This window comes from Staurois parvus, unplaced genomic scaffold (assembly GCF_062004578.1).
Source record: "Staurois parvus isolate SC_StPar_1 unplaced genomic scaffold, SC_StPar_1.0 ptg000715l, whole genome shotgun sequence".
In the NCBI taxonomy this organism is placed as follows: Eukaryota; Metazoa; Chordata; class Amphibia; order Anura; family Ranidae; genus Staurois; species Staurois parvus.
In genome coordinates this window covers 1,870,785-1,889,739 of record NW_028318511.1, presented here as the reverse complement: position 1 = coordinate 1,889,739, position 18,955 = coordinate 1,870,785, and the positions used below count along the sequence as shown (strand labels likewise).

General features: G+C 42.0%; 1 protein-coding gene across 1 annotated transcript in view; it reads right to left on the bottom strand.

Annotated features, from left to right (window-relative positions):
* LOC149445613 (uncharacterized) overlaps positions 1-18,955 on the bottom strand; it is an 84,941-nt gene that overhangs the window by 25,280 nt on the left and 40,706 nt on the right. Inside the window, exons 29-45 of the mRNA XM_089653500.1 lie at positions 17,865-17,905; positions 15,935-16,159; positions 11,978-13,849; positions 11,222-11,884; positions 11,033-11,128; positions 10,466-10,939; positions 10,268-10,372; positions 9,710-10,165; positions 9,332-9,616; positions 8,576-9,238; positions 6,308-8,482; positions 5,930-6,226; positions 5,174-5,836; positions 3,284-5,080; positions 2,900-3,202; positions 449-2,824; positions 71-355 (exon numbers count right to left, since the gene is read on the bottom strand). Of these exons, the coding sequence (XP_089509626.1) occupies positions 71-355; positions 449-2,824; positions 2,900-3,202; positions 3,284-5,080; positions 5,174-5,836; positions 5,930-6,226; positions 6,308-8,482; positions 8,576-9,238; positions 9,332-9,616; positions 9,710-10,165; positions 10,268-10,372; positions 10,466-10,939; positions 11,033-11,128; positions 11,222-11,884; positions 11,978-13,849; positions 15,935-16,159; positions 17,865-17,905 (12,776 nt within the window). The remainder of the gene's footprint in view (positions 1-70; positions 356-448; positions 2,825-2,899; positions 3,203-3,283; positions 5,081-5,173; positions 5,837-5,929; positions 6,227-6,307; positions 8,483-8,575; positions 9,239-9,331; positions 9,617-9,709; positions 10,166-10,267; positions 10,373-10,465; positions 10,940-11,032; positions 11,129-11,221; positions 11,885-11,977; positions 13,850-15,934; positions 16,160-17,864; positions 17,906-18,955) is intronic.

The window sequence follows — 18,955 nt, the reverse complement described above, 5'->3', positions numbered from 1 at the left end:
CTGTGTGTTGCAGTGTATGGGGTGCTTTTGCTGGAAGTGGATTCAGTCTCCGTTTTGGATGTGGCAGTACTAGAAGTGGTTGAGACAGTTGTTGTAGGAGTTTTTTCAGTAACAGTGACTGTAGTGGAAGATGTAGTAGTTGGAGTTGAAACAGTGGTGGTAGGTGTTGTTTTGGTCCCTGTTAAAATGCTGTGTGTTGCAGTGTATGGGGTGCTTTTGCTGGAAGTGGATTCAGTCTCCGTTTTGGATGTGGCAGTACTAGAAGTGGTTGAAACACTTGTAGGAGATGTTTTTTTAGTAGCAGTCACTGTAGTGGAAGATGTAGTAGTTGGAGTTGAAACAGTTGTGGTAGGTGCTGTTTTGGTCCCTGTTACAATGCTGTGTGTTGCAGTGTATGGGGTGCTTGTGCTGGAAGTGGATTCAGTCTCCGTTTTGGATGTGGCAGTACTAGAAGTGGTTGAGACAGTTGTTGTAGGAGTTGTTTCAGTAACAGTGACTGCATTGGAAGATGTAGTAGTAGGAGTTGAAACAGTTGTGGTAGGTGTTGTTTTGGTCCCTGTTACAATGCTGTGTGTTGCAGTGTATGGGGTGCTTTTGCTGGAAGTGGATTCAGTCTCCGTTTTGGATGTGGCAGTACTAGAAGTGGTTGAGACAGTTGTTGTAGGAGTTGTTTCAGTAACAGTGACTGTAGTGGAAGATGTAGTAGTTGGAGTTGAAACAGTGGTGGTAGGTGTTGTTTTGGTCCCTGTTACAATGCTGTGTGTTGCAGTGTATGGGGTGCTTTTGCTGGAAGTGGATTCAGTCTCCGTTTTGGATGTGGCAGTACTAGAAGTGGTTGAAACACTTGTAGGAGATGTTTTTTTAGTAGCAGTCACTGTAGTGGAAGATGTAATAGTTGGAATTGAAACAGTTGTGGTAGGTGCTGTTTTGGTCCCTGTTACAATGCTGTGTGTTGCAGTGTATGGGGTGCTTGTGCTGGAAGTGGATTCAGTCTCCGTTTTGGATGTGACAGTACTAGAAGTGGTTGAGACAGTTGTTGTAGGAGTTGTTTCAGTAACAGTGACTGCATTGGAAGATGTAGTAGTAGGAGTTGAAACAGTTGTGGTAGGTGTTGTTTTGGTCCCTGTTACAATGCTGTGTGTTGCAGTGTATGGGGTGCTTTTGCTGGAAGTGGATTCAGTCTCCGTTTTGGATGTGGCAGTACTAGAAGTGGTTGAGACAGTTGTTGTAGGAGTTGTTTTAGTAACAGTCACTGTAGAGGAAGATGTAGTAGTTGGAGTTGAAACAGTTGTGGTAGGTGTTGTTTTGGTCCCTGTTTCAATGCTGTGTGTTGCAGTGTATGGGGTGCTTGTGCTGGAAGTGGATTCAGTCTCCGTTTTGGATGTGGCAGTACTAGAAGTGGTTGAGACAGTTGTTGTAGGAGTTTTTTCAGTAACAGTGACTGTAGTGGAAGATGTAGTAGTTGGAGTTGAAACAGTGGTGGTAGGTGTTGTTTTGGTCCCTGTTACAATGCTGTGTGTTGCAGTGTATGGGGTGCTTTTGCTGGAAGTGGATTCAGTCTCCGTTTTGGATGTGGAAGTACTAGAAGTGGTTGAAACACTTGTAGGAGATGTTTTTTTAGTAGCAGTCACTGTAGTGGAAGATGTAGTAGTTGGAGTTGAAACAGTTGTGGTAGGTGCTGTTTTGGTCCCTGTTACAATGCTGTGTGTTGCAGTGTATGGGGTGCTTGTGCTGGAAGTGGATTCAGTCTCCGTTTTGGATGTGGCAGTACTAGAAGTGGTTGAGACAGTTGTTGTAGGAGTTGTTTCAGTAACAGTGACTGCATTGGAAGATGTAGTAGTAGGAGTTGAAACAGTTGTGGTAGGTGTTGTTTTGGTCCCTGTTACAATGCTGTGTGTTGCAGTGTATGGGGTGCTTTTGCTGGAAGTGGATTCAGTCTCCGTTTTGGATGTGGCAGTACTAGAAGTGGTTGAGACAGTTGTTGTAGGAGTTGTTTCAGTAACAGTGACTGTAGTGGAAGATGTAGTAGTTGGAGTTGAAACAGTGGTGGTAGGTGTTGTTTTGGTCCCTGTTACAATGCTGTGTGTTGCAGTGTATGGGGTGCTTTTGCTGGAAGTGGATTCAGTCTCCGTTTTGGATGTGGCAGTACTAGAAGTGGTTGAAACACTTGTAGGAGATGTTTTTTTAGTAGCAATCACTGTAGTGGAAGATGTAGTAGTTGGAGTTGAAACAGTGGTGGTGGGTGTTGTTTTGGTCCCTGTTACAATGCTGTGTGTTGCAGTGTATGGGGTGCTTTTGCTGGAAGTGGATTCAGTCTCCGTTTTGGATGTGCCAGTACTAGAAGTGGTTGAGACAGTTGTTGTAGGAGTTGTTTCAGTAACAGTGACTGTAGTGGAAGATGTAGTAGTAGGAGTTGAAACAGTTGTGGTAGGTGTTGTTTTGGTCCCTGTTACAATGCTGTGTGTTGCAGTGTATGGGGTGCTTGTGCTGGAAGTGGATTCAGTCTCCGTTTTGGATGTGGCAGTACTAGAAGTGGTTGAGACAGTTGTTGTAGGAGTTTTTTCAGTAACAGTGACTGTAGTGGAAGATGTAGTAGTTGGAGTTGAAACAGTTGTGGTAGGTGTTGTTTTGGTCCCTGTTACAATGCTGTGTGTTGCAGTGTATGGGGTGCTTTTGCTGGAAGTGGATTCAGTCTCCGTTTTGGATGTGGCAGTACTAGAAGTGGTTGAGACAGTTGTTGTAGGAGTTGTTTCAGTAACAGTGACTGTAGTGGAAGATATAGTATTTGGAGTTGAAACAGTTGTGGTAGGTCCTGTTTTGGTCCCTGTTACAATGCTGTGTGTTGCAGTGTATGGGGTGCTTTTGCTGGAGGTGGATTCAGTCTCCGTTTTGGATGTGCCAGTACTAGAAGTGGTTGAGACAGTTGTTGTAGGAGTTGATTCAGTAACAGTGACTGTAGTGGAAGATGTAGTAGTTGGAGTTGAAACAGTTGTGGTAGGTGTTGTTTTGGTCCCTGTTACAATGCTGTGTGTTGCAGTGTTTGGGGTGCTTTTGCTGGAAGTGGATTCAGTCTCAGTTTTGGATGTGGCAGTACTAGAAGTGGTTGAGACAGTTGTTGTAGGAGTTGTTTCAGTAACAGTGACTGTAGTGGAAGATGTAGTATTTAGAGTTGAAACAGTTGTGGTAGGTGTTGTTTTGGTCCCTGTTACAATGCTGTGTGTTGCAGTGTATGGGGTGCTTTTGCTGGAAGTGGATTCAGTCTCCGTTTTGGATGTGACAGTACTAGAAGTGGTTGAGACAGTTGTTGTAGGAGTTGTTTTAGTAACAGTGACTGTAGTGAAAGATGTAGTAGTTGGAGTTGAAACAGTTGTGGTAGGTGCTGTTTTGGTCCCTGTTACAATGGTGTGTGTTGCAGTGTATGGGGTGCTTGTGCTGGAAGTGGATTTACTCTCCGTTTTGGATGTGGCAGTACTAGAAGTGGTTGAGACAGTTGTTGTAGGAGTTGTTTCAGTAACAGTGACAGTAGTGGAAGATGTAGTAGTTGGAGTTGAAACAGTTGTGGTAGGTGTTGTTTTGGTCCCTGTTACAATGCTGTGTGTTGCAGTGTATGGGGTGCTTGTGCTGGAAGTTGATTCAGTCTCCGTTTTGGATGTGGCAGTACTAGAAGTGGTTGAGACAGTTGTTGTAGGAGTTGTTTCAGTAACAGTGACAGTAGTGGAAAATGTAGTAGTTGGAGTTGAAACAGTTGTGGTAGGTGTTGTTTTTGTCCCTGTTACAATGCTGTGTGTTGCAGTGTATGGGGTGCTTGTGCTGGAGGTGGATTCAGTCTCCGTTTTGGATGTGGCAGTACTAGAAGTGGTTGAGACAGTTGTTGTAGGAGTTGTTTCAGTAACAGTGACAGTAGTGGAAGATGTAGTAGTTGGAGTTGAAACAGTTGTGGTAGGTGTTGTTTTGGTCCCTGTTACAATGCTGTGTGTTGCAGTGTATGGGGTGCTTTTGCTGGAAGTGGATTCAGTCTCCGTTTTGGATGTGGCAGTACTAGAAGTGGTTGAGACAGTTGTTGTAGGAGTTGTTTCAGTAACAGTGACTGTAGTGGAAGATGTAGTAGTTGGAGTTGAAACAGTTGTGGTAGGTGTTGTTTTGGTCCCTGTTACAATGCTGTGTGTTGCAGTGTATGGGGTGCTTTTGCTGGAAGTGGATTCAGTCTCCGTTTTGGATGTGGCAGTACTAGAAGTGGTTGAGACAGCTGTTGTAGGAGTTGTTTCAGTAACAGTGACTGTAGTGGAAGATGTAGTAGTTGGAGTTGAAACAGTTGTGGTAGGTGTTGTTTTGGTCCCTGTTACAATGCTGTGTGTTGCAGTGTATGGGGTGCTTTTGCTGGAAGTGGATTCAGTCTCCGTTTTGGATGTGGCAGTACTAGAAGTGGTTGAGACAGTTGTTGTAGGAGTTGTTTTAGTTGCAGTGACAGATGTGGAAGATGTAGTAGTTGGAGTTGAAACAGTTGTGGTAGGTGCTGTTTTGGTCCCTGTTACAATGCTGTGTGTTGCAGTGTATGGGGTGCTTTTGCTGGAAGTGGATTCAGTCTCCGTTTTGGATGTGGCAGTACTAGAAGTGGTTGAGACAGTTGTTGTAGGAGTTGTTTCAGTAACAGTGACTGTAGTGGAAGATGTAGTAGTTGGAGTTGAAACAGTTGTGGTAGGTGTTGTTTTTGTCCCTGTTACAATGCTGTGTGTTGCAGTGTATGGGGTGCTTTTGCTGGAAGTTGATTCAGTCTCCGTTTTGGATGTGGCAGTACTAGAAGTGGTTGAGACAGTTGTTGTAGGAGTTGTTTTAGTTGCAGTGACAGATGTGGAAGATGTAGTAGTTGGAGTTGAAACAGTTGTGGTAGGTGCTGTTTTGGTCCCTGTTACAATGCTGTGTGTTGCAGTGTATGGGGTGCTTGTGCTGGAAGTGGATTCAGTCTCCGTTTTGGATGTGGCAGTACTAGAAGTGGTTGAGACAGTTGTTGTAGGAGTTGTTTCAGTAACAGTGACTGTAGTGGAAGATGTAGTAGTTGGAGTTGAAACAGTTGTGGTAGGTGCTGTTTTGGTCCCTGTTACAATGCTGTGTGTTGCAGTGTATGGGGTGCTTTTGCTGGAGGTGGATTCAGTCTCCGTTTTGGATGTGGCAGTACTAGAAGTGGTTGAGACAGTTGTAGGAGATGTTGTTTTAGTAACAGTGACAGTTGTGGAAGATGTAGTAGTTGGAGTTGAAACAGTGGTGGTAGGTGTTGTTTTGGTCCCTGTTACAACGCTGTGTGTTGCAGTGTATGGGGTGCTTGTGCTGGAAGTGGATTCAGTCTCCGTTTTGGGTGTGGCAGTACTAGAAGTGGTTGAGACAGTTGTTGTAGGAGTTGTTTCAGTAACAGTGACAGTAGTGGAAGATGTAGCAGTTGGAGTTGAAACAGTGGTGGTAGGTGTTGTTTTGGTCCCTGTTACAATGCTGTGTGTTGCAGTGTATGGGGTGCTTTTGCTGGAAGTGGATTCAGTCTCCGTTTTGGATGTGGCAGTACTAGAAGTGGTTGAGACAGTTGTTGTAGGAGTTGTTTTAGTAGCAGTGACAGATGTGGAAGATGTAGTAGTTGGAGTTGAAACAGTTGTGGTAGGTTCTGTTTTGGTCCCTGTTACAATGCTGTGTGTTGCAGTGTATGGGGTGCTTGTGCTGGAAGTGGATTCAGTCTCCGTTTTGGATGTGGCAGTACTAGAAGTGGTTGAGACAGTTGTTGTAGGAGTTGTTTCAGTAACAGTGACTGTAGTGGAAGATGTAGTAGTTGGAGTTGAAACAGTTGTGGTAGGTGCTGTTTTGGTCCCTGTTACAATGCTGTGTGTTGCAGTGTATGGGGTGCTTTTGCTGGAGGTGGATTCAGTCTCCGTTTTGGATGTGGCAGTACTAGAAGTGGTTGAGACAGTTGTAGGAGATGTTGTTTTAGTAACAGTGACAGTTGTGGAAGATGTAGTAGTTGGAGTTGAAACAGTGGTGGTAGGTGTTGTTTTGGTCCCTGTTACAATGCTGTGTGTTGCAGTGTATGGGGTGCTTGTGCTGGAAGTGGATTCAGTCTCCGTTTTGGGTGTGGCAGTACTAGAAGTGGTTGAGACAGTTGTTGTAGGAGTTGTTTCAGTAACAGTGACAGTAGTGGAAGATGTAGCAGTTGGAGTTGAAACAGTGGTGGTAGGTGTTGTTTTGGTCCCTGTTACAATGCTGTGTGTTGCAGTGTATGGGGTGCTTTTGCTGGAAGTGGATTCAGTCTCCGTTTTGGATGTGGCAGTACTAGAAGTGGTTGAGACAGTTGTTGTAGGAGTTGTTTTAGTAGCAGTGACAGATGTGGAAGATGTAGTAGTTGGAGTTGAAACAGTGGTGGTAGGTGTTGTTTTGGTCCCTGTTACAATGCTGTGTGTTGCAGTGTATGGGGTGCTTGTGCTGGAAGTGGATTCAGTCTCCGTTTTGGATGTGGCAGTACTAGAAGTGGTTGAGACAGTTGTTGTAGGAGTTTTTTCAGTAACAGTGACTGTAGTGGAAGATGTAGTAGTTGGAGTTGAAACAGTTGTGGTAGGTGCTGTTTTGGTCCCTGTTACAATGCTGTGTGTTGCAGTGTATGGGGTGCTTTTGCTGGAAGTGGATTCAGTCTCCGTTTTGAATGTGGCAGTAATAGAAGTGGTTGAGACAGTTGTAGGAGATGTTGTTTCAGTAACAGTGACAGTAGTGGAAGATGTAGTAGTTGGAGTTGAAACAGTTGTGGTAGGTGCTGTTTTGGTCCCTGTTACAATGCTGTGTGTTGCAGTGTATGGGGTGCTTGTGCTGGAAGTGGATTCAGTCTCCGTTTTGGATGTGACAGTACTAGAAGTGGTTGAGACAGTTGTTGTAGGAGTTGTTTTAGTAGCAGTGACAGATGTGGAAGATGTAGTAGTTGGAGTTGAAACAGTTGTGGTAGGTGTTGTTTTGGTCCCTGTTACAATGCTGTGTGTTGCAGTGTATGGGGTGCTTTTGCTGGAAGTGGATTCAGTCTCCGTTTTGGATGTGGCAGTACTAGAAGTGGTTGAGACAGTTGTTGTAGGAGTTGTTTTAGTAGCAGTGACAGATGTGGAAGATGTAGTAGTTGGAGTTGAAACAGTTGTGGTAGGTGCTGTTTTGGTCCCTGTTACAATGCTGTGTGTTGCAGTGTATGGGGTGCTTGTGCTGGAAGTGGATTCAGTCTCCGTTTTGGATGTGGCAGTACTAGAAGTGGTTGAGACAGTTGTTGTAGGAGTTTTTTCAGTAACAGTGACTGTAGTGGAAGATGTAGTAGTTGGAGTTGAAACAGTTGTGGTAGGTGTTGTTTTGGTCCCTGTTACAATGCTGTGTGTTGCAGTGTATGGGGTGCTTGTGCTGGAAGTGGATTCAGTCTCCGTTTTGGATGTGGCAGTACTAGAAGTGGTTGAGACAGTTGTTGTAGGAGTTTTTTCAGTAACAGTGACTGTAGTGGAAGATGTAGTAGTTGGAGTTGAAACAGTTGTGGTAGGTGCTGTTTTGGTCCCTGTTACAATGCTGTGTGTTGCAGTGTATGGGGTGCTTTTGCTGGAAGTGGATTCAGTCTCCGTTTTGAATGTGGCAGTAATAGAAGTGGTTGAGACAGTTGTAGGAGATGTTGTTTCAGTAACAGTGACAGTAGTGGAAGATGTAGTAGTTGGAGTTGAAACAGTTGTGGTAGGTGCTGTTTTGGTCCCTGTTACAATGCTGTGTGTTGCAGTGTATGGGGTGCTTGTGCTGGAAGTGGATTCAGTCTCCGTTTTGGATGTGACAGTACTAGAAGTGGTTGAGACAGTTGTTGTAGGAGTTGTTTTAGTAGCAGTGACAGATGTGGAAGATGTAGTAGTTGGAGTTGAAACAGTTGTGGTAGGTGTTGTTTTGGTCCCTGTTACAATGCTGTGTGTTGCAGTGTATGGGGTGCTTTTGCTGGAAGTGGATTCAGTCTCCGTTTTGGATGTGGCAGTACTAGAAGTGGTTGAGACAGTTGTTGTAGGAGTTGTTTTAGTAGCAGTGACAGATGTGGAAGATGTAGTAGTTGGAGTTGAAACAGTTGTGGTAGGTGCTGTTTTGGTCCCTGTTACAATGCTGTGTGTTGCAGTGTATGGGGTGCTTGTGCTGGAAGTGGATTCAGTCTCCGTTTTGGATGTGGCAGTACTAGAAGTGGTTGAGACAGTTGTTGTAGGAGTTGTTTTAGTAGCAGTGAGAGATGTGGAAGATGTAGTAGTTGGAGTTGAAACAGTTGTGGTTGGTGTTGTTTTGGTCCCTGTTACAATGCTGTGTGTTGCAGTGTATGGGGTGCTTGTTGTGGAAGTGGATTCAGTCTCCGTTTTGGATGTGGCAGTACTAGAAGTGGTTGAGACAGTTGTTGTAGGAGTTTTTTCAGTAACAGTGACTGTAGTGGAAGATGTAGTAGTTGGAGTTGAAACAGTTGTGGTAGGTGCTGTTTTGGTCCCTGTTACAATGCTGTGTGTTGCAGTGTATGGGGTGCTTTTGCTGGAAGTGGATTCAGTCTCCGTTTTGGATGTGGCAGTACTAGAAGTGGTTGAGACAGTTGTTGTAGGAATTTTTTCAGTAACAGTGACTGTAGTGGAAGATGTAGTAGTTGGAGTTGAAACAGTTGTGGTAGGTGTTGTTTTTGTCCCCGTTACAATGCTGTGTGTTGCAGTGTATGGGGTGCTTTTGCTGGAAGTGGATTCAGTCTCCGTTTTGGATGTGGCAGTACTAGAAGTGGTTGAGACAGTTGTTGTAGGAGTTGTTTCAGTAACAGTGACAGTAGTGGAAGATGTAGTAGTTGGAGTTGAAACAGTTGTGGTAGGTGCTGTTTTGGTCCCTGTTACAATGCTGTGTGTTGCAGTGTATGGGGTGCTTGTGCTGGAAGTGGATTCAGTCTCCGTTTTGGATGTGACAGTACTAGAAGTGGTTGAGACAGTTGTTGTAGGAGTTGTTTTAGTAGCAGTGACAGATGTGGAAGATGTAGTAGTTGGAGTTGAAACAGTTGTGGTAGGTGTTGTTTTGGTCCCTGTTACAATGCTGTGTGTTGCAGTGTATGGGGTGCTTTTGCTGGAAGTGGATTCAGTCTCCGTTTTGGATGTGACAGTACTAGAAGTGGTTGAGACAGTTGTTGTAGGAGTTTTTTCAGTAACAGTGACTGTAGTGGAAGATGTAGTAGTTGGAGTTGAAACAGTTGTGGTAGGTGCTGTTTTGGTCCCTGTTACAATGCTGTGTGTTGCAGTGTATGGGGTGCTTTTGCTGGAAGTGGATTCAGTCTCCGTTTTGGATGTGACAGTACTAGAAGTGGTTGAGACAGTTGTTGTAGGAGTTGTTTTAGTAGCAGTGACAGATGTGGAAGATGTAGTAGTTGGAGTTGAAACAGTTGTGGTAGGTGTTGTTTTGGTCCCTGTTACAATGCTGTGTGTTGCAGTGTATGGGGTGCTTGTGCTGGAAGTGGATTCAGTCTCCGTTTTGGATGTGACAGTACTAGAAGTGGTTGAGACAGTTGTTGTAGGAGTTTTTTCAGTAACAGTGACTGTAGTGGAAGATGTAGTAGTTGGAGTTGAAACAGTTGTGGTAGGTGCTGTTTTGGTCCCTGTTACAATGCTGTGTGTTGCAGTGTATGGGGTGCTTTTGCTGGAAGTGGATTCAGTCTCCGTTTTGGATGTGACAGTACTAGAAGTGGTTGAGACAGTTGTTGTAGGAGTTGTTTTAGTAACAGTGACTGTAGTGAAAGATGTAGTAGTTGGAGTTGAAACAGTTGTGGTAGGTGTTGTTTTGGTCCCTGTTACAATGCTGTGTGTTGCAGTGTATGGGCTGCTTGTGCTGGAAGTGGATTCAGTCTCCGTTTTGGATGTGACAGTACTAGAAGTGGTTGAGACAGTTGTTGTAGGAGTTGTTTTAGTAGCAGTGACAGATGTGGAAGATGTAGTAGTTGGAGTTGAAACAGTTGTGGTAGGTGTTGTTTTGGTCCCTGTTACAATGCTGTGTGTTGCAGTGTATGGGGTGCTTTTGCTGGAAGTGGATTCAGTCTCCGTTTTGGATGTGACAGTACTAGAAGTGGTTGAGACAGTTGTTGTAGGAGTTTTTTCAGTAACAGTGACTGTAGTGGAAGATGTAGTAGTTGGAGTTGAAACAGTTGTGGTAGGTGCTGTTTTGGTCCCTGTTACAATGCTGTGTGTTGCAGTGTATGGGGTGCTTTTGCTGGAAGTGGATTCAGCCTCCGTTTTGAATGTGGCAGTAATAGAAGTGGTTGAGACAGTTGTTGTAGGAGTTGTTTCAGTAACAGTGACAGTAGTGGAAGATGTAGTAGTTGGAGTTGAAACAGTGGTGGTAGGTGCTGTTTTGGTCCCTGTTACAATGCTGTGTGTTGCAGTGTATGGGGTGCTTGTGCTGGAAGTGGATTCAGTCTCCGTTTTGGATGTGGCGGTACTAGAAGTGGTTGAGACAGTTGTTGTAGGAGTATTTTCAGTAACAGTGACTGTAGTGGAAGATGTAGTAGTTGGAGTTGAAACAGTGGTGGTAGGTGTTGTTTTTGTCCCCGTTACAATGCTATGTGTTGCAGTGTATGGGGTGCTTGTGCTGGAAGTGGATTCAGTCTCCGTTTTGGATGTGGCAGTACTAGAAGTGGTTGAGACAGTTGTTGTAGGAGTTTTTTCAGTAACAGTGACTGTAGTGGAAGATGTAGTAGTTGGAGTTGAAACAATTGTGGTAGGTGTTGTTTTTTTCCCCGTTACAATGCTGTGTGTTGCAGTGTATGGGGTGCTTTTGCTGGAAGTGGATTCAGTCTCCGTTTTGGATGTGGCAGTACTAGAAGTGGTTGAGACAGTTGTTGTAGGAGTTGTTTCAGTAACAGTGACAGTAGTGGAAGATGTAGTAGTTGGAGTTGAAACAGTTGTGGTAGGTGCTGTTTTGGTCCCTGTTACAATGCTGTGTGTTGCAGTGTATGGGGTGCTTTTGCTGGAAGTGGATTCAGTCTCCGTTTTGGATGTGGCAGTACTAGAAGTGGTTGAGACAGTTGTTGTAGGAGTTGTTTTAGTAGCAGTGACAGATGTGGAAGATGTAGTAGTTGGAGTTGAAACAGTTGTGGTAGGTGCTGTTTTGGTCCCTGTTACAATGCTGTGTGTTGCAGTGTATGGGGTGCTTGTGCTGGAAGTGGATTCAGTCTCCGTTTTGGATGTGGCAGTACTAGAAGTGGTTGAGACAGTTGTTGTAGGAGTTGTTTTAGTAGCAGTGAGAGATGTGGAAGATGTAGTAGTTGGAGTTGAAACAGTTGTGGTTGGTGTTGTTTTGGTCCCTGTTACAATGCTGTGTGTTGCAGTGTATGGGGTGCTTGTTGTGGAAGTGGATTCAGTCTCCGTTTTGGATGTGGCAGTACTAGAAGTGGTTGAGACAGTTGTTGTAGGAGTTTTTTCAGTAACAGTGACTGTAGTGGAAGATGTAGTAGTTGGAGTTGAAACAGTTGTGGTAGGTGCTGTTTTGGTCCCTGTTACAATGCTGTGTGTTGCAGTGTATGGGGTGCTTTTGCTGGAAGTGGATTCAGTCTCCGTTTTGGATGTGGCAGTACTAGAAGTGGTTGAGACAGTTGTTGTAGGAATTTTTTCAGTAACAGTGACTGTAGTGGAAGATGTAGTAGTTGGAGTTGAAACAGTTGTGGTAGGTGTTGTTTTTGTCCCCGTTACAATGCTGTGTGTTGCAGTGTATGGGGTGCTTTTGCTGGAAGTGGATTCAGTCTCCGTTTTGGATGTGGCAGTACTAGAAGTGGTTGAGACAGTTGTTGTAGGAGTTGTTTCAGTAACAGTGACAGTAGTGGAAGATGTAGTAGTTGGAGTTGAAACAGTTGTGGTAGGTGCTGTTTTGGTCCCTGTTACAATGCTGTGTGTTGCAGTGTATGGGGTGCTTGTGCTGGAAGTGGATTCAGTCTCCGTTTTGGATGTGACAGTACTAGAAGTGGTTGAGACAGTTGTTGTAGGAGTTGTTTTAGTAGCAGTGACAGATGTGGAAGATGTAGTAGTTGGAGTTGAAACAGTTGTGGTAGGTGTTGTTTTGGTCCCTGTTACAATGCTGTGTGTTGCAGTGTATGGGGTGCTTTTGCTGGAAGTGGATTCAGTCTCCGTTTTGGATGTGACAGTACTAGAAGTGGTTGAGACAGTTGTTGTAGGAGTTTTTTCAGTAACAGTGACTGTAGTGGAAGATGTAGTAGTTGGAGTTGAAACAGTTGTGGTAGGTGCTGTTTTGGTCCCTGTTACAATGCTGTGTGTTGCAGTGTATGGGGTGCTTTTGCTGGAAGTGGATTCAGTCTCCGTTTTGGATGTGACAGTACTAGAAGTGGTTGAGACAGTTGTTGTAGGAGTTGTTTTAGTAGCAGTGACAGATGTGGAAGATGTAGTAGTTGGAGTTGAAACAGTTGTGGTAGGTGTTGTTTTGGTCCCTGTTACAATGCTGTGTGTTGCAGTGTATGGGGTGCTTTTGCTGGAAGTGGATTCAGTCTCCGTTTTGGATGTGACAGTACTAGAAGTGGTTGAGACAGTTGTTGTAGGAGTTTTTTCAGTAACAGTGACTGTAGTGGAAGATGTAGTAGTTGGAGTTGAAACAGTTGTGGTAGGTGCTGTTTTGGTCCCTGTTACAATGCTGTGTGTTGCAGTGTATGGGGTGCTTTTGCTGGAAGTGGATTCAGTCTCCGTTTTGGATGTGACAGTACTAGAAGTGGTTGAGACAGTTGTTGTAGGAGTTGTTTTAGTAACAGTGACTGTAGTGAAAGATGTAGTAGTTGGAGTTGAAACAGTTGTGGTAGGTGTTGTTTTGGTCCCTGTTACAATGCTGTGTGTTGCAGTGTATGGGGTGCTTGTGCTGGAAGTGGATTCAGTCTCCGTTTTGGATGTGACAGTACTAGAAGTGGTTGAGACAGTTGTTGTAGGAGTTCTTTTAGTAACAGTGACAGTAGTGGAAGATGTAGTAGTTGGAGTTGAAACAGTTGTGGTAGGTGCTGTTTTGGTCCCTGTTACAATGCTGTGTGTTGCAGTGTATGGGGTGCTTGTGCTGGAAGTGGATTCAGTCTCCGTTTTGGATGTGGCAGTACTAGAAGTGGTTGAGACAGTTGTTGTAGGAGTTGTTTCAGTAACAGTGACTGTAGTGGAAGATGTAGTAGTTGGAGTTGAAACAGTTGTGGTAGGTGCTGTTTTTGTCCCTGTTACAATGCTGTGTGTTGCAGTGTATGAGGTGCTTTTGCTGGAAGTGGATTCAGTCTCCGTTTTGGATGTTACAGTACTAGAAGTGGTTGAGACAGTTGTTGTAGGAGTTGTTTCAGTAACAGTGACTGTAGTGGAAGATGTAGTAGTTGGAGTTGAAACAGTTGTGGTAGGTGTTGTTTTGGTCCCTGTTACAATGCTGTGTGTTGCAGTGTATGGGGTGCTTGTGCTGGAAGTGGATTCAGTCTCCGTTTTGGATGTAGCCGTAGACATTTCAGTTGATGATGATGGACTACTTGTTGGAGTTAATGATGTGGTTTCGTCACACGAAGGAATAAACTCACAGCATTCTATACTTATTTCAAAGTTATAGCAGACTGGTAAATTGTAAGCATTGTAACAGATCAATCCAATATCTTTGCTGCATGTTACATTTTGCTGCAAATCTTCAAGTGGAGTCTCAGGAAAAGCCTTTGCTCTGCATCTTACATTGCGAGGAGACTCACAGATATTGTGTCCTGTATTTCTGATATTTTTAAAGGTTTCAAAATCCCCGGTGTCAGTCTGTCCAGTTTTAATCATTGGATAAGTAACGTCATACCACTCTGACCAAGTACATATTGCACAAACTGAAAATCAAGTAAAAATAAAATGTTAAAAACTAGTACAAAACATCAGTATAGTTATTTCTAAATTGAATATGTTATTTGACCAGTTCTATACAAAAGAGTAAATTATCATATTGTTTTACATGAAATAAAATAAATGCTGTGCTGCCAATCCTGTTCCTATAAAACCACAGAGAAAAAAACTTTTAAGTGTGTTGTAGTGAAAAAATCCCCACCTGTTTACAACTGTGATGAACAGGGGCAGACTGACCATTTGGAAACTCGGGCACCGCCCGAGGGCCCAGGGTCAGTAGGGGGCCCCATGAGATGCCCCTAGTACCTTTTTCATAGGCTTTTTTGAGTTTGTTCAAGGTCACAGGGGCCCCATGATCCCCTATTGCCCGGGGGCCCCTTGAGTTGTCAGTCCACCCCTGGTGATGATTAAATCATAATAATTCACAATGAAAATTCGGTAGGCGTGTAATAGGCGTGCCTCATTAGCATAAGGCAACAAGGTTACTCTTCACATCTATGAAATGTGTCACTCATGTGGTATTACACCCCATTTAGATTATCCAATTTCTCTTCTTCTTCCTCATCTGATTGAAGACTATGGCAAATCGGCTCATTATTGCATGATGCCCTAAAGTGTTACCATTCTGGAAATACATCTTCCCTTTTCTCTCCTCCATAATTAATACCACCATAGATTGTGACCCAGACACAGTTCTAACCATCTTAAACTATTATATCTGGGCCTTTACCCATAGACCTTTCATTATTTATGGCCTAATAATTTGCCCCCTGTGTTCAAAACCTTAATGTACAAACACTTTTTGAGCTAATGTTTGCAATTAAAAATGGAAAAAAGAAATTCTTTTGGAACAGTGGAATGTGCTACAACACCTAGCTTGTACTGCTCATATTTAGTATTTACGCCCTGTTTTTACTACAATTTGCATACCAATAGGTATCAAGAAGCCACTTTGTAATACTGATGTTACCTTATCTAGCTATATAAGTGATTTTGAAATTTTCCATTGTATACCCTTATACTGTGATGACACATTATCTAAATGTGGCCTACTTTTTTACTTTATATTTTGTTTTATTACTTTTTCTTTTTATAGTTTTCAGCATCTTCCCTTTTCTCATAATCTTTTTTCATAATTCTCAAGCCTTTGAGAGTTATGTACATATGTTAAATTTTGTTTTATAATATGAACACTCTCACTGTTGTACGATTTATGTAAATTTTTTCTCTCCAATTCCAAATTAAATAAAAACTTAAAATAAGAAAAAAATATTAACTGAACAAACCTATAGACTCAATTCACAAAGCTAACCCACCGTGCTTAGGAAACTTCTTTATAAAAAAAAAAGACATTTATTTTCAGCAGAGTCCAATGAGATTTGAAATTTATAGCCATGTGGCTAAAATAAAGCTTCTTGTTCTTGTGTTTTATATTTGTGAATTGCGCTCAATTTGTTCTAACGATGTTTACTGGTTTTGACACCTGTAATTATTATCATCATACAAAAAGGACAATCATTTATAATGTATAAAGCTGGCCACTCAGTGTACTCCTAATAAGAAAATCCTTTTATTGGCTTCATATAAAATGACACAGTATCAAAAATGCAATGCGTTTTGGCTCATACAGCCTTCCTCACAGCATACATTGTATGCTATGAAGAAGGCTGTATAAGCCGAAATGTGTTGCATTTTTGACACTGTGTCATTTTATAATGTAAAAAGGATTGTCTTATTAAGAGTACACCGAGTGGCTGGCTTTATACATTATGGACTTATGTTTTTGGAGATGAATGCCCCAGCCATAGCACCAGTCTCCAGTTTCTGAATCTTGAATGTAGCAGTAGAGCTGGGGTAAGGTTGGGCATTTAATAATTTATATTGGATGGAAAAGTATTCTAAATATATGGACATGCACATTTTATACTTAATTACCTCTAAGTACTTAAAGTGTGTCTTTTTTTTACATGCCCTGGAGTAATGATGAACATGGCTTCACAGAGTGGGCATATTAACTTGCCACTCTGTATACAGGATATGGGTGTCTAACTATGTGTAATAATGAAACTTACCTGTTGTGGCTGTGACTGTGACTGTTGTAGGTGTGGTGGATGAAGTGACTGGAGGAGTGGTAGAGAAGTGGAATGTTGTACTAGGTGTTGTAGTGCTGCAAGGTTCGGTTATTCTTATTATAATTCCGTTGTAACAAATAGCTGTTATACATCCTCCGATACCATCAGTTGTATTGTAAATTGTGTCATTATTCTTGTACACATGGCCATCGTAGAAGCAGCAATCTGTTGAAAAAAACAAAATTGTTAGTTGAAGTTCAAGTTGACTGGAGAACTCCAGCCATGGAAAAATTATTTTTGACTAATGGGCCAATTTACATAGGAGAGTGTTTATTTACCCTCCAGTGCTCCACCAGACTCCCAAGGATAGCATAGCAACATATATATTTGTTAAACAGACTACTGTTTTTCAGATGGCTCCCAAGGTGTACATAATATCCATCTACAGTACATGTACTTGGTCTTTCTAAAACTGTGAGTTGCTGTGCACACTGTGGGTTTTAATGATGCTGAAGAATGAACAGACTAAAAATCTTTTATGATCCTTTTTAGCAAAAATGATTAAAAAACATAATATGCTAATATTTTTTTAATCGTTCAACTTTATTTTTGTGACTAAAGATACCGTAAGTATTTTTTTTTTTTTTTTACACGTTACACATGCAGCTTTCTATAATTAAAGGAACTGTAAGGGAATGGATTCTATGGTGAATCAAAATACAGATCTTCCTGAAATATAAATCTTTTTTCTCATTCACACCAGTGGGCCATGCTGAACTCAAGGCCATTAGTGTGTGCTGGGAGACACAGTGCTGATGCACGGATCCCACCTCATCAGACTGTTTACTAATTTCCCAGAACTTTATTGAGATGTCACAAATGACATTTTTATACAGTTCTATTCACTGCAGCAGTGTTGCAATGCTGTGGTTTACGTTGTAACCCAGTGTGCTGAAAAAAGCACTGCATGCACACTGCAGCAACAATATCATGTGAACTGACACCATTTGAAACAAAGCACTTTGGCGTGTCTATGCATTGGAGCTGCACTGGAAATAGCTAAGAGCATAGCTCCAGTGGGCCCTAAACCATCCAAATGTTTACGGTTTATTTAAAATAGAATAATAGCTTTACATTGAATAAAAAATCTTTTGTGAGATACACTAAAGATTGTAAATGCATATTTTCACCTACTGCTCACATGCATCTTTTAGCTAAGCATGTGTGCTAAGCTGAGTGATTCCACATATTATTTTCACTGTAATGAGTATCTGCTTCAAGTGGACTGGTAGAAGTTTTATTGTTCAGCATACATTCAGCATATTGGATATTATGCCTAGTATAGTTTTGGAGCATGGACCTCTCCAATATGTTCACCTCCCCAACATAACCTGAATGCATAAACTATTCTCTGGTTCTACTAGAGGTTGAGGTTTGCAAATAAGGGAACCCCGAGGAAAGTGAAAGTCTGTCACCAACATGGAATGAAGTAAAATTTCAGTACTTTATTCGTTATCTATCAAGACATAAAAAGATTCCATCCAGTGTATAGAGTAACACGTTTCAGCCACACAAACTCTGGGCCTTAGATTATGACTAAGGCCTAGAGTTTGTGGGGATGAAACGTGTCAATCTCTACTCTAGATGGATTCTTTTTATGTCTTGAGGACTATCGAATAAAGTACTGCAATTTAACTTCATACCGTGTTGGTACCTGACTTTTACTTTTCTCATGCCTTTCTACAGTATTTAAAGCGTTGTCTTGGCTAGACCATACACCTTTAACCCATACACAATGAAAAGATCATTGAGAGTTTGTTGCGCCTTAAGTTTTCTTTCATAAGGTTTGGCCATAGTCCATCCCCAAATAACTGTATGCCACAGTCAGTTTTATTCCCGGCCAAAAGACATAGTCAAGTGATTGTATTACCTGTTAAGTTGTAACATTTGATGCCTTCACTTGTGCAGTTGCTGTTTAAGAAGAGACATAGGAAAACAACATAAATATTGCATAACAGGTTGGGACGATGTTGAGAAATCATCTTTTTTTATCCAAAATGCCATACTGTAGTAAACAGTTATGCCAAAATAATTTTTTTCCTGATTACTACATTAGACCTATAATTAGCCTGTCTTTTAAGGTCTGCCTGTCTTTTAGTGCTCTGAATGTATAAGATTTTTATCTTAAAGTAGCCATAGACAGGTTTATCGAACATTGTTTGCAATGATCAGGGCCTCTGGCAGGCAATAAAGACCACCTCTGACCATCAGAAGCATTCATACACTGAGATTTTCCAGATTGGTAGAAGATCTGCAGAATAACAGATGTTAATGCTTTCCTCAGCAGAGTATTTTGATGCATTCACTAAGCTAGCACATTGGTAGCGTATTACTGAGGGTCTTGTCGCAACAGCAAGATTTGGTCATGGATGTTATATCTTTATAACCATTGAATGCAAAAACACAGCTTTGTCATATAAACTATCAAGGGGTAAAGAAAGAAAAAGTGCCCAAAATATACATGAGGGAGTAGGACATTTTTATAGTGAAATTAAGAAATTCAACATTAAGGGGTCTGTTTCTAAAAAATAATTTGTTGTGAGAATGTGACAAACATTCACTCAGCCCTGAGGAATTCTGACCATATTATTTGATTTCCTATGATTGTCAGCTCCATCTAATAGCCATAATGCTGTATTTTTTCTGATTGACGTATTTCAGAAACAAGATACTATATCATGGCCATTAGATGGAGTTGATGATCATAGGAAATGACTGTATTAAGTTAAATACATTCAGGATTTGTCAAGATGAACAAATGCTTGTTACAGTCATCCGACAATTTTTTTACAAATAGACCCCTAAGTGTCACATTCTCTGCAAATTGACAGCTCCCCATGATAGCCCATCCTCTTAGCAAGTTGTACTCATCATTCTTTACTCCTTCTCTACCTTTTTACTCAGAAGTAGGGATTCTGGGTATGGATGAGCATTTGACAGCCTCATATAACAATATTAAGG